At 42.8% G+C, this 13556-nt stretch overlaps 1 protein-coding gene across 1 annotated transcript in view; it reads right to left on the minus strand.

Moving 5' to 3' along the window:
• Window positions 1-13556, minus strand: part of FBN2 (fibrillin 2) — a 969744-nt gene that overhangs the window by 275245 nt on the left and 680943 nt on the right. The window contains exon 19 of the mRNA XM_085632710.1: window positions 11923-12048. Coding sequence (XP_085488836.1) covers window positions 11923-12048 — 126 coding nt within the window. The remainder of the gene's footprint in view (window positions 1-11922; window positions 12049-13556) is intronic.

The following is a 13556-nucleotide window of genomic DNA, read 5'->3' on the forward strand; positions in this document are numbered from 1 at the left end:
CAATTTCTCACCCTCTGCCTCATTATATTATATTTTGGCCGATTTTCAACCATTGTGGTAACAATTCCACATTAGCAGATAATTGTTATGCTCCAAATAAGAAATAAAAAAACACATTTTTAAGAAAAGATGCAGTTTTCAGCTGGATATATAGCCTGCACTTTTATGTGCTGAGTGCAGGTGCGCATGCTCCACTTTTTAAAAAAATATTTATATTGTTGTTTTAAAGTGGGAAAAGGAGACTTGTTTCTTTGCTTCCTATCTCACTGATCACATCTTAGTGGAGAATAGCAGTCTCTTGAAGCAGTGCTTGGTGCCCTTACTGTTGATTGAAAATGTATTGCTGGTATCTCCAGCTAACAATGTGCATTAAAAACAAAGTTTATGGACTAGTCAAGGCATCATACAATGTATGTTGTGAGTGGACTGTTGAAATAAAACTACATTCCCATACATTAAAAAATATATATAAGTGCCAGGGCTCAGGGTATTGCTTCGGAGACCACTGCAGCCTGCAGCACCCACTGTCACTGCCATTGCTGCCATATCCCAGTACTAATAGCCTGGATGCCCTGTTATTATTATTTTTAGTGTACAGTAAATTGCTCAATTAATGTGTTCTGCTGAAAATAGGCAGACAGTGTCACCATGTGGAGGACTGTCATAAAAAAGTACCAATGTTGAGAGATAAGTGCTGATGACAAGCACTGGCAAACACCGCCACAAATTAGGCACTGCCTGGCCTGTGTTGTCATATCCTGGTTTACTGAAAGATCAACATGCCTCGTTCTGTGTTGTTGGATTACAGTGACAATTGCTACACAGTTCACCTCTTGACAGTGTGTACACAAACAAAATGTACTAGCTGCATTCTGTGACTGTTCTGGCACCTTTTTGCATCCAGTGCCGTTGTAAAATCTGTTCACACCTGACTTGCTGAAGCCAGTTCTTGCTCTTAATGTTCAATATGGCCTTACCAGGTGGCCAGTTAGCATAATGAATATAAAACTTTTCTCCTGGCTATTTGGCTGTACGCTGAACTGTTTGGAAGTTGGTTTGTAAAAAGGTGTGTTGGTGACTCTCAGGTTATAATCAGATTTGTGCTGTAAGCGCACAACCTTCTGTGCTTTTCTTGCACTTTTCCTAAAAGCATCTTTGTCTCAGCTGTAATATACCATGAAGCCCATTTAAAATGTTGTCATGGGAAAGTGTGAGTGAATATGCACCTAACATGTTTGTTTCAGACTGTAGGAAAGTGGGTTATTAGTAGGTGGGGGTAGTCACCCTTATATAGAAATAATACCACAATCACTAATAAGTCTAGTCAATAGGTACAAATAATAGGTATCAGTAAGTGAACACCTTACCAATAGGGGTAAAGCTATCTCCTTCTGCTATAACCACTTCCTGTGAAGTGTGGCATATTTGTGACCCAGAATACACTATTCTTCCAAAAATCAAAATGGAGAAAATCTCCCCAAGACCCACACCAACTGTCCTGGGTGGGACTCAGGCATAGTAGCCTTCTGGTCATAACAAAGCTTATCTCTTAATCTATTGGCTGGCCTCCAGGTTGCTGCTTGCTTTCTTTATGTACTCTACCATACAGAACCACAGGCCTAGCACATAATCCAGCAAATTTTGTTGGGCTCTTCGAGTGGCTCCTCCCAAGCTTCTCTAACCAAACTCAACCACCTTCTATCAATATGGCCAAACAGTAACTCAAAGGGGCTAAAAAATCCCTTTCAGTGGCACCTCTCTGTAAGCAAACAGCAGGCATGGGAGGAAAGCCTCCCATCTCGTCCTGAGCTTGTCAGATAAGCCCCTTCAGGGGCTTATTGAATCTTTCCACCAGACCATTGGTTTGGGGATGATATGTGGTGGTGAACTTGTAGGTAACACCATATTCATCCCACATTGCCTTCAGGTAGGCAGACATAAAATGTATCCCCCTATTCGATACCACCTGCTTGTGAAATCTCACCCTGGTGAAGATGTCAAGTAGGGCTATGTTCACTGTGGGAGCAGTGACCATCTTGAGGGTATTGCTTCAAGGTATCTAAGGAACTATTTCAAATTCGAAGATGAGTATTTTTTCCAGACGAAGGGAACTGCCATGGGTTGTCCCTTCACACCAGAAATGGCTGTACTCTTCATGGCAATGTTCGAAGAAAAATTAATCTTTACCAATAATCTATTTTCTATCTATATCACACAATAGCTACAGTATATCAATGACATTTGGTGCCTATGGAGTGTTGATGAGGCTAATTTGCATGCCTTCTATGATTGGCTGAATAATAAAAGTCTGGACATTAAATTCAGCAAGGCAAAAAACCAAACCAGTGCAACTTTTCCTGGACGTAGAAGTTAGGTCACTAAAAGACAAATTGGTGACAGCTTTGCACAGGAAGACTGTAAACATGAATAATGCACTCCACTATAGGAGTTTTCACCATCTCAATCTATGGGACAATTTGCCCTATGGGCAATTTTTAGGAATTCCAAGAAATTGCACCATGAAAGAAGTCTATTTTCTCCACGCTTCAATACTAAAAGACAGATTGAAGGAGAGAGGAAATCCATACAGACTTCTAAAACATTCCTTGAAAAGAGCATGGTATATGCCACAGGATTGTATACAGGTCAAAAAACAAAACAAAACATTCGAGAAATTGGTTTGCGTGTCAGTCTTTTGCCTCAAACAAATAATTAAAAATAATAATTTGCATTAATTGTCATGTGATCAGAAAATTCAGTAAGGGGCTTGGATGTACCTTTATTTGTGATGAAGAAAAATGCAGGTATAGGGAAACAACTCGTTTGAGCCTGCAGCACCCAAAAGTTAAAAAGAGGTGATCTATGCTCCAATTGGAATTTGAAACCTATAGAAGGTCACCACAAATGTGGGACTTGTCCAGTGTCTAGCCAAACAATTGAAGGTTCAGTATTTCGGAAGGACCAGATCCAATGGAAACCCATGGAATTCTCGAACTGCAGAACCAAAACTGTGGTATATGCGATCCTCTGCCCGTGTGACAAAATATACATTGGAAAAACATTTAACAGATCAACCCACCCCGCAGGGAAACAGACTAGGTACTACTGCCCAAGTAGAACATAATGATCCAATCCCACTAGCCTCACTAGGGAATTTAAGGAGTAAGGTGAATCATTCTGTTGCTAATTCACCTCCCGAGTCGAGAAATCCTGACCCCATTTCCCACAAGCTTATCCAACTGAAGCCAGGGACTACATCTAAATCTAAGTTGCCATGCCTGGATCTGCCACCTGAATCTGTTCCCTATGTAGTGGTTCTCGTGGGGGTTCCTACCTTGAACCATGGATCAAGGGAGGCTTTTAGCGACCTTAAAAATAAGTGTACGCATTGGTTGAACTGTAACAAACCTCTTCCCATCTAGTGCAGAAGCGAAATATTATTTGTTAGACGGATAGATTGGGTAGGTCCTAGAGCCAAGGATATACAGGGCGACTGTGTTGTAATCAATTTTAGGGACCCAAGAACAGTGAGGTATATTTGTACAATGCAGTTTGGTAGCTACGGTAGCCCTGAATAAGCCATAAAAGCACTTCCACTCATTTATTGTTACCCGGGTCCCTCTTTTCATGGGTATGATGCTCCTTTGAGGGGCTGGGTGGATAGCTTGGGAAATGCTCAGGACGGTCTTTTTTTCTGCCCCGCCAATAAAAATCAAGTCCATAACCAATTCTGCCCCCCCCCACTTGAAACATTCCACCATAATAACAGATTTAGTGTCTTGGACCAGGTCGACTGACGTCTAGATTCTAGTAATATCATTCTTATGGCTGGGGAACAGAAAGGGCTACATAAAATCAAGGTAGGCTCTAAGGATTGGAAAAACAACTTTCCACAGCAGGGGTCACCAGAAATATTGCCCAGCTTGAATGTTACGGAGGATTTATCTCGGAAAAGCCCTAGGAGTATCTCGAAAGAGTTATATATACTGCCATTGTTTGGTGGGTTGGTGAATGAATGTGAGCAGGAAAATTCGGGTAGGGTAATTATTTCCCCAGCTACAAATAGGTATGCCAGTGATTTGATTGCTGCTATAGGGGAGCCCAAGATGAATATCAATCTACTCTCTTGGAATGTGGCAGGCCTTAAGAGTAAACTGATCTGTGAAGATTGGGCAACTTTATAGACACCTTTGATATCTGTCTAATGCAAGAGACATGGGCTCTGGAAAATTTCCAACAGGCTGCTTTTGTGTCCTATAACACACTTGCATTAACTAGTGGTAGGGGGAGACCTTCAGGGGGCCTTAGCACCTGGCTGGCCTTGCATCTGGGTGTTACAGCAAGACAGCTCCAAACTAGTTCACATGATATTCAATGTTTCCTACTTGATCTGCCCGGAAATAAACATCTAGCCCTTTTGAATGTTTACTCTAGACCCTCCCCGAGTGGCCGGGAATCCAAGGTTATACTACTCTTGAATGATTACATTCTGACCCTGGACCCAGAATACTCCGTGATAATGGGCGGTGACTTCAATTGTCAATATGAACCACTCAGCCTGTTGGACTTAGATGATCCAACTGTGGAAAATGCACATTGGAATATTCCTGATCCCCTGATTCCCCTGGTTAAAGCCTGGACCCCATTGGTGCTACAGATCATTGCTCTCACTCTTTCTCTATCCTTGAGGGCATGCAATGGCAGATTTAAATCCGATAGACCTGGACAAGCTACCTTTAATAGAGTGGGGCAAACTTCTATTATAGATTATATCCTCATCGAAACAAGATCTTGGGATAAGGTGCTTGACTTTAGGGTGATAGATTGAGATGACAGCGATCATAACGCTTTGGCTATGATATTAAAATCAGGAAGTTGGGGACTGACCAGCTATGATACTGTGGCCTCTACCACATTTCAACCTCTTATCCTGCATAACAACAGACGCAGAGTAAGATGGCCTCGTATCTTTGCCTGCCCAAATAAAATGGCAGAAACTTATAGACTGGTTTTGCCCCATCTTAGTGAAATGGCTGGAGTAGGGCTAAATTGCACTTCCATTGGAGGGAAAACAGGCCTGTAGACATTCATAGACAGCTCGCCTCAAAACTTTTGGAGGTGTTTTGTCCGGTTGGGAGTACGAGGGTTCAATTGGCTAAAAGGCAATTGTGGTATACTGCCGAGTGCCGAAAGTCAAAGAGTGAATTGATCCTAGCAATTAAGGCCAAGGATAAAGCTAGGATTAATACACTACGGGCACAGTATAAAGAAAAGATTGAAAGGGCAAGAAAGTCTTGGGAGGACGACAAGTGGGAGGAGCTAAGATTAGCTCTGCAGCATAAAGATTTTAAATCTTTTTGGGCTATTGTTAGCAATGGTAGAAAAGAATCTGTGACTACTACATTCCCTAACATAGCCCCAGCAGCCTGGGAAGACCATTTAGGGGGCCTATATTTAGGCACAAATTACAACACATCACCCATAACTGACCCCCCCTCCAACACCGAGTGTCGAGCTGAGGATGTTCCGGTGATCACGACCAAGGAGGTGGAAACTGCTATTCACATGTTGTTACCTAACAAAGCGCCGGGTTTGGACAAAATCCCAGGCGATCTTTATCGGTCGGAACCCAAGGTATGGGTACCGTATCTTTGTGTCCTGTTCAACTCTATCTTATCTGGTGCAGAACCCCCAGAAACCTGGCGTGGCACTGAGATCGTGCCAATATACAAAAAAAGATGCCCATTACAACCCTCAAATTATAGGCCTATTAGTCTAATTGATATTACTCAAAAGCTACTTGGACGTATTGTCCTGGATAGAATTCAGACGTGGGAGGCAGAAAATAACATCTTGAGCATCCTGCAGGCGGGTTTTAGAAAGGGCATCTCAACTGTCGATCAGATATTCCGACTTCAGGTCCTATATTGGAAGACTGTGAGTTTGGAGGGTGGCAGCCTCTACCTCATTTTTGTTGACCTGAGGTCGGCATTTGACCTGGTGCCGCGAGAAAATCTGTGGAGAGTTCTCCAGGCACTCAATGTTCCTCTGTATCTCTTGGATGCCTTGAGAAGACTTCACACAGAAAATTTCGCACAGGTCAGATGTGGGAAACACGGAGAGTTGTCTGAACATTTTCCTGTAAACCGAGGAGTCCGCCAAGGATGCGTGCTAGCACCCACGCTATTCTGTTTATATATTAATGGGCTTATTAAACATCTGGAAGGCATTAAGGACACTGATATCCCAAGACTCGCTACGGGTAGGGTACCAGCTTTGATGTTTGCTGACGACACCTTGTTGTTGTCTCGAACATCTACTGGTATCCAGCGTATTTTAGATGGTTTTGTGGATTTCTGTGGGGAAAGAGGTCTGGAGATTAATCTAGCGAAAACGAAATTTATGATCCTCAACCCCCCCAAGCATACACGCCCGAACCCAGCGTTGAATGGCATTCCCCTTGAGCGGGTAAAGACGTTTGGATATTTGGGGATCACACTCCAAGAAGATCTTGGATGGGGGGGACAAGTTGCTAATTCCGCACTAAAACTGACCCAAATTACAGGAGGAATGTCTAAACTTTTTAGAGGATCGGTTTTCAAGCCTGTAGCACCAGTAATAGAAATTTTTAAAACCCAAGCAAGAGCAGCTTCTACTTATGGAGCAGAACTATGGGGACATTCCAAGATCCACAGCTTAACAAGGACTGAAAATTCCTTTATGAGGAATTTGCTGGGTTTTCCCCCAGTACCCCGCTGGTACCTATTAGGTTTGATCTGGGGTTGTTACCCATGGAAGAGGTGGTGGCATTGCGGCCAGTGACCTACTGGAAGAGACTCTGGTCTAATCCGGAGTTGGGCTCCTACCGAGAAGAATTCAAGGGGGTCTGGCCCCTAATTAATAATAAGAATATTCCTTGGCTAATGTACGTCAGGGACACCTGTGTCAAGATCGGCCTTCCAGATCTATGGGGTTTTCCGGAGGTTTCATGCTTGGCTGTTTCTAAGGCAAAACTGGGTGAACAGTTTAGACATTTCCACCTTCTGAGCCTGCATGTGAACTCTGGTGTTGGCAGGTTGACCACCCAGTTTCTTCAGATTAAAGTCAATTACAGGAGGGAGGTATTTTTAGATCTGATCTTTCCTGCTGTTGCTAGGAAGTTGTACTTCCAGTTGAGAATAGGCAGTCTACCGCTCAGGTCCTTTACCTCAAGTTGGGACCCCAATAAAATCACTGCTTGCCCTGCCTGTGGTTATAGAATGGAGGATGAAAAACATGTTTTCTTCTTCTGCCCAATGTATCACCTGCAAAGAAAACGCTGGGTAAAACCTATCTGTAGAAACTTGGGATTTAGAGAGTGTGAAAAAGCCTTGCGAGTTCTGAAATACGACACCCAACCTCCTATTGTCTTTGCAGTTTCACGTTTTTTAAATGCTATGTGGATCAAACGTAGGAAATTTTGCAATTAATTACTACGCTCAAATATATCTCTGTAATTTTGGTAATTTTTTATACTATTTTATGTACAATTGTGATTCGACTTTGATGTATTTTAGAATTGTATTTTGTCAAAATTTATGGTACTTTTATGGCCTTTGTGGCCGAAATAAAGTTTATGATGATGATGATGACATTGGAAAAACCAACCAAAAAATCAAGCAAAGAATTGTCCAGCACAAATCGCGCATAAGGACTAAAATTGTCTCAGCCCCCTTAGTCAACCACTTTATCAGCAAAGGACACAGAGAGAATGACTTTAAATGGACAATCCTGAGCGTGATCAGGACCAATCCAAGAGGTGGCGATTTGGAGGCAAGTTTAATGCAAAAAGAAGCATAGTTAATTTTGAAATTTAACACAGTGGTTTGGGGCCTCCACGAATTGTCTGAGCTAAACCAACTATAAATAGAGTTGATTTGTATTCATCAAGATATAGATGCTGCAATCCTTTGCAATTATTTTTTTAAAAACCTGGTTTGTTCCAGTTCACTAACTTAGCAACTACAAATACTAGCATGCAATAGGTGTCCCATGCTGTGCTCCATTTCAATGCCTTGTATAAATACTTCATTCGACAAGCAACTAGTACAGCCTGTACTCTAGTGAGAGCCAGGATTGCTGTCATGCACTTTCAGAACAAATAAGTAAACTCCCCTTTTAAATGTGTAAATCTTTGCATTCTCATGAAGATTTTTCTTTATCTTATTTAGGGATGTATTTGTAATTGAAAGGCAACTGGCTGTGCCTTCCAGCACACATTCAAAAGTTAAATGTGCCACTCTGTTTCCAACCGCCATTTGCAAAATTGTTGCATGTTAGAGTTAACATGCCCTGTGAGGCACCAGTTTATTAATCAGAGGCATTCCAGGCAATGTTCCCTCAAAATATTTCCTCTGTGTGTGGCAGTGTAAGGTCTCTGTGTGCTGCAGACAAGGCTATCAGCGGTAGGAACATGACCACACCTGTGGGTGCAGCGACAAATATCAGTGCAGATTGTGTGAGGATTCATGTTAATCGCAGCGCCAGTCATGCGCTGCAACATGAATACTTTCGCAGAGTCACACACTCTGCCTCACACCCCTGTGCGACAATGTTTGTTGGCGTCCCCCAATTACCATCTCCACCGGTGATTCCTACCACCCTTTAACAGTGCCCCTCAACTCTCCATTCCCACTCTCTCTGAGATGCATTTAATTTGTTTTATAAGACCATTCATACCAGTGTAGGATGTCAGAGCACTTTACATTGGCCACATATTAAACAGAGACAATCAATCACAGGTATGTAAATCAGTGTATAGGATATGTTACATATGACAGAGGACTGCAAGGTGTAGGAGTGACATGTCATTCATACTGGTAGGCAGCATAGTTTAAGAGTGATTTGTCTGGAGAAGCACAAACTCGGAATTTAAAATGTAACTCCATGGTTAGGGGTTCTCTTTAATAAGAATTGCTTTGTACCCAAATGAACCCTTTTTGCAAAATTAGGATAATGAACATTATTTGCAGCAGGCGTATTAACCCTCTGCGCTACCTTAAAACTTTCACTAGAGAAAATTGTGATCTCTCTCCAAGCAGAACATTAAGTTATCTTGAAATATTTATTACTGCCGGAAAATTACTGGAGGCAACTAAAGTCCCAACAGGTGTTTTTAAAAACAATAATATACCATCAAACACGGCGCCCCCACCTGAAGTCAGCACCCAGTGCAGTGGCACTGGACACATCGTCCTAGAGCAGGGCAGATTGTGTGCTGCGCTCTATTAACAAAAGAAATGCAGCAAGTCTACAAGCACAGCGTGCGCTTTCAGAATTACCTGGATGCACACATAGGGGGTGATGAGGATGACGGGCGGACTTAAGTCCGTCCGCCATTCCCACGTTGTTGGGACCGGCCGCCAGACATGCGCCAGTCTCACACCGTGAATTAGGATGCAACCGCCACGCATTCCGCAGTTTAACATTGTAGCGGGTGCTGCTTGCAGCAGCACCCACCGCAATGCCAAATTGCCATGTTGTGCGTTTCCATGGACAACGTGACAGGCACCGCGTGGTGCCTGCCACCTTGTGCATGGAAATGGAGGGGGGTATCCATGGTACCCCCCAAGTGCACCCCCCGCCACGAACGGGCCCCCAAAGCATATCCCCACCAGCAGAAAGGCCTTTACATCCGAGCATCCTAATATGGCTGGCGGTTCCTGCTAGGCACCGCCACCATATTAGTGGCCCAAGTCCTCCTGGCTGGCAATCGGAAGGATTGCCGACCGGCAGAAAAGCGACGGACGGACTTTCCATCCGCCGCGTAAATCAGGTTAAGATGGCGGGCGGATCGCCACCGCCGGCCCGGCAGTGGTGATCCATCCGACACTACCACTGGTGCACTTTCGCACCCGTTATGCAACACTTAAATCGGTGACTTAGTCTGTAGGTGCTGAAAAGATGTAGGACATACGTTTTCACTTGCTTGTGAGTATGTATCAATTACATTTTAGTGTATGTTCTCCACATTTATATAAGATTATCTGGGACACAGCTCTGAAATATCCATGGAATGTTCTACAAGTGGACACCAAGATAAATTTAGGTGTGTGTGTAAGTTATGCAAATATGAATACATGGTACACATTTTATTCCACATACTTGCCTCTGTCTACTCTTTTATAAATCATGCACAACTTACACAGGCACAAGTTTGTCCTTGGGAAATCTGGTCCAATATTGCTGCATTACTCCCCCACTAAACTAGTAAAAGTACTCCATCGGCTACCTCTTGTGGGCACAATACAATTGAAACTAGCTTGTCTCACATACAAACCTCAGATACACAGGTCAACTCGTTTTTCCTAGCCAATGTGACAACACTCTCCGGAAAATCTAAAACATTGAAAAGTAACGACATCTTAAAATTGGGCACATCAAGTTTTCGTGAGCACTCGCTTTCATACTGTACCAGGATCCTCTCGGTTCCATGCAAAACATTTTCCTGTAAAGCTGTATGTTGCTTGTTGCATCTTATTTGTATAAAGCAAGTAAATAAAGCAATACAGCGATAGGTCAGCCGATGTTATAATAGGGACATCAAATGTATATAGTTCTATTTGTCTACTATATTACAGGAATAGTGGGAGCGGGTATTATCCCTCAAAGCTCACATGGCCAAAATATTGATTAGCAACATACCGTGAAGGTAAGCAGCTTTGGGTAGGAAAAGTTTACTATACGTAATTCCACATATACGTGTGTCCACATCGTATCAAAACAGTATGTTGAGGTAAGTATAGTTCATTCTATCTTAGCTTACCTTCACAATATTTTGGTTCTTTCTATTTATGCCACTATGTTTTTGTAGAGAGACACTTTTGTCATACAACCAATTATGTGGTGCTAGTTAGATCATTTTGGGGTCTATTAATTGAATTGAATTGAATTGAAAGGGCATTTATAGAGCGCATGGATACCCTAGAGCATCCCAGCGGGCCAGCGGCGGCCATCTATCCACGATCGAAACCGGGAAAACCGCCGGTCACATTAGCATGGCGGTGATGACTGCGGCGATGAGAAATTCCTCCCATCACTTTTCCGCCGATAGCAGTTCGCACGCTTGCCTGGTGGGCGGAGCTGGACCGCTAAAATGGGGCCGGTGCAGGGCCAGGCTCCGCCGGCATGGTTATGATGCCGGCGGTAGCCAGCCTTTCAGCTGCGGTGGAACCGCCATGGAAAGGCATGCGGAGAATGTCCCCAGGGGCCCATTGCGGGCCCCCAATGTGTTGGGGGGGGTTGTGGGTGCACTGACCATGGTACCCCCCTACATGTCCCTGTACCAGGTGGCAGGCAGTGTGCAGTGCCTGCCACGCAGTGCAGGGATATGCAGGACATACTCCTTTTAACATCGCGGCGGTGCTGCTGGCAGCAGCAAATGTCGAAATGTTAAAGGCCGCGATCGAATCACCGTGGTCGGATATCGACTGCGGAGCATACTAATTGGACCGGCGGTTATGCCGCGGTCCTGGCGGGCGGTCTTTTCCCGCTACCATGGCGGTCGGAGTGATTTTCCGACCGCCATCCTAATAGACCCCTTTGTTTGGAAACAAAATATGCATTTCAATCTACTTTCAAATGTACTCATTAAATATAGAAAGTTATTTATGGATCCCAGTAAATCCCAGTTTTTGTTTGATTTGAGCATGTTTCAATGCATGGAAAGGGCTCCAATTTGTTAAATGGTGATGAAAAGTTTCAAATATCAGGCCGGAGCAACATTTGTCTCTATACTCACTTACAAAGAAAAATGACTATCACGCAAACTCTACAGAGGAAGCTGTAAAAACGCCATATAAAATGACATAAAATATCTGCATGTTAGTCCTCCATCTTCACTGATCTCAAAGCCTGAGAAAAACAGAGCTGCGACACCCTTACCTTCACAAGTGTCAGTGTCTGTTCTGAACAAGTAACCTTTTGGACAGGTGCAAGTGTAACTTCCAGGTGTGTTTCGGCACAAGCCATTGTCACAGAGGAGTCTATTTACCATGCATTCATCAATATCTGAAAAAAAATTATTTTGTATGTTAATGACATGTAAGGTAAAACACATACTACATTTAAATGGGAAGATATCACACATAAATCTAACTAAAAAAATCAAATTTCAAAACTCCTTGGGATTCTATTGCTTTTATTACATCATAATGCTAATGTTGCATAAAATAGCACCAGGAATCCCTTATACAGGTAGCTGTCCGCTCTACAAATATTCTATAATATTATTATTGGGAACTTCCCCATTCACATTTTACCAGTTCGTTCTTTTTTTAATTTCTTTATTCGGTATATATGTTAAAATCATAAAAAGACAATACATGAATACAAAGTGTAAAAACGTCATACAACAATACATAAAATCATTACATTTATAAAAAGACTCAAAATCAAAGAAATCATTAGTCATCCTGTATGCTCTGTGTAGAAACTGCGGCACCTAAAAAGCAGGCTACATTTGCAACAACAAATTCACCTGACAACATCTGCAAATACACAAGTGCAGGGCGAACTTGTTTAAAGCCTCTTTCTTTGATTAAAATGACAATAAAAGATGTCCTGAGTTCCTTATAATAGTTGCAGATCATCATAAAATGCAATATGACTTGTGGGTATTTAGTATCGAAACCACAAAGGCCCAGGGATTTAAAAGCATAGCAACTCCGTGGTTAGGTTAAAGTCATGTGCAACATATTGTATTTGAATCGCGTTAGCAAAAATCTGTCCCTATTGTTTTTTACCAGAGTTAGGTAAGGTTCCATATCCAGTATAGTTGTTGAAAGAACGCATGTTCTAACTGTAGATTTCATTAACCCTACCCCTTCCCTAAGTAAATTCTCCCTTTCTAAAAAGCTATCCTTTAACCATTTGTGGTCTCCTCTGCTGATCCCAACGTGGTTGATAAAGAAATCCTCCCTCCCAAGTTTAACGAAAGAGTCCTTTACTTACCTTAGCCAGGGTATTTTTGGGGGCATGGTCGAGTGATAGGCAGCCCCTCATAATTAAACAGATCAGGCCCAATTCCTCCTTTGACCAGATCCTAATCCAGCACTGCAGTGCTCTCAAAGCTATTTGATCATTTGAAATACTTGACCTCTAGCTCCTCATGCACACAATAGTTTGACGTGCTCTGTGGAACACTGAATATGCACCTGAGGAATTTTCTTTCCTCTATCTAAAGCTCAATTGCTGGTAGGAAGCCCCAGATATCACTCCCATACAGTGTTTTAGAAATGCACTTAGTCTGATAGATCTTATCTAGCGTTTTAAGGGGTCTGCTACCCACTCTAGAGGTATAGCTAAAGACAGCTCCTATCGACTTCTTGAGCTCCTGCTTTTTATCGAGAGCCGAGGCTTTCCAGCTCGAGTTCGAGTCGGATAACACCTCCAGGTAAGAGGAAAGTCCCAACTTTTGCTAGCATGTGATGGTTCTTATTAAAAGTCTTGGTTCTGGTTGATTTGGGCCCCATCACTATGATATAAGATTTGGAAAGGTTGCCAGGCAGATCTTATTC

This window comes from Triturus cristatus, chromosome 2_1 (assembly GCF_964204655.1).
Source record: "Triturus cristatus chromosome 2_1, aTriCri1.1, whole genome shotgun sequence".
Taxonomy (NCBI): domain Eukaryota; kingdom Metazoa; phylum Chordata; class Amphibia; order Caudata; family Salamandridae; genus Triturus; species Triturus cristatus.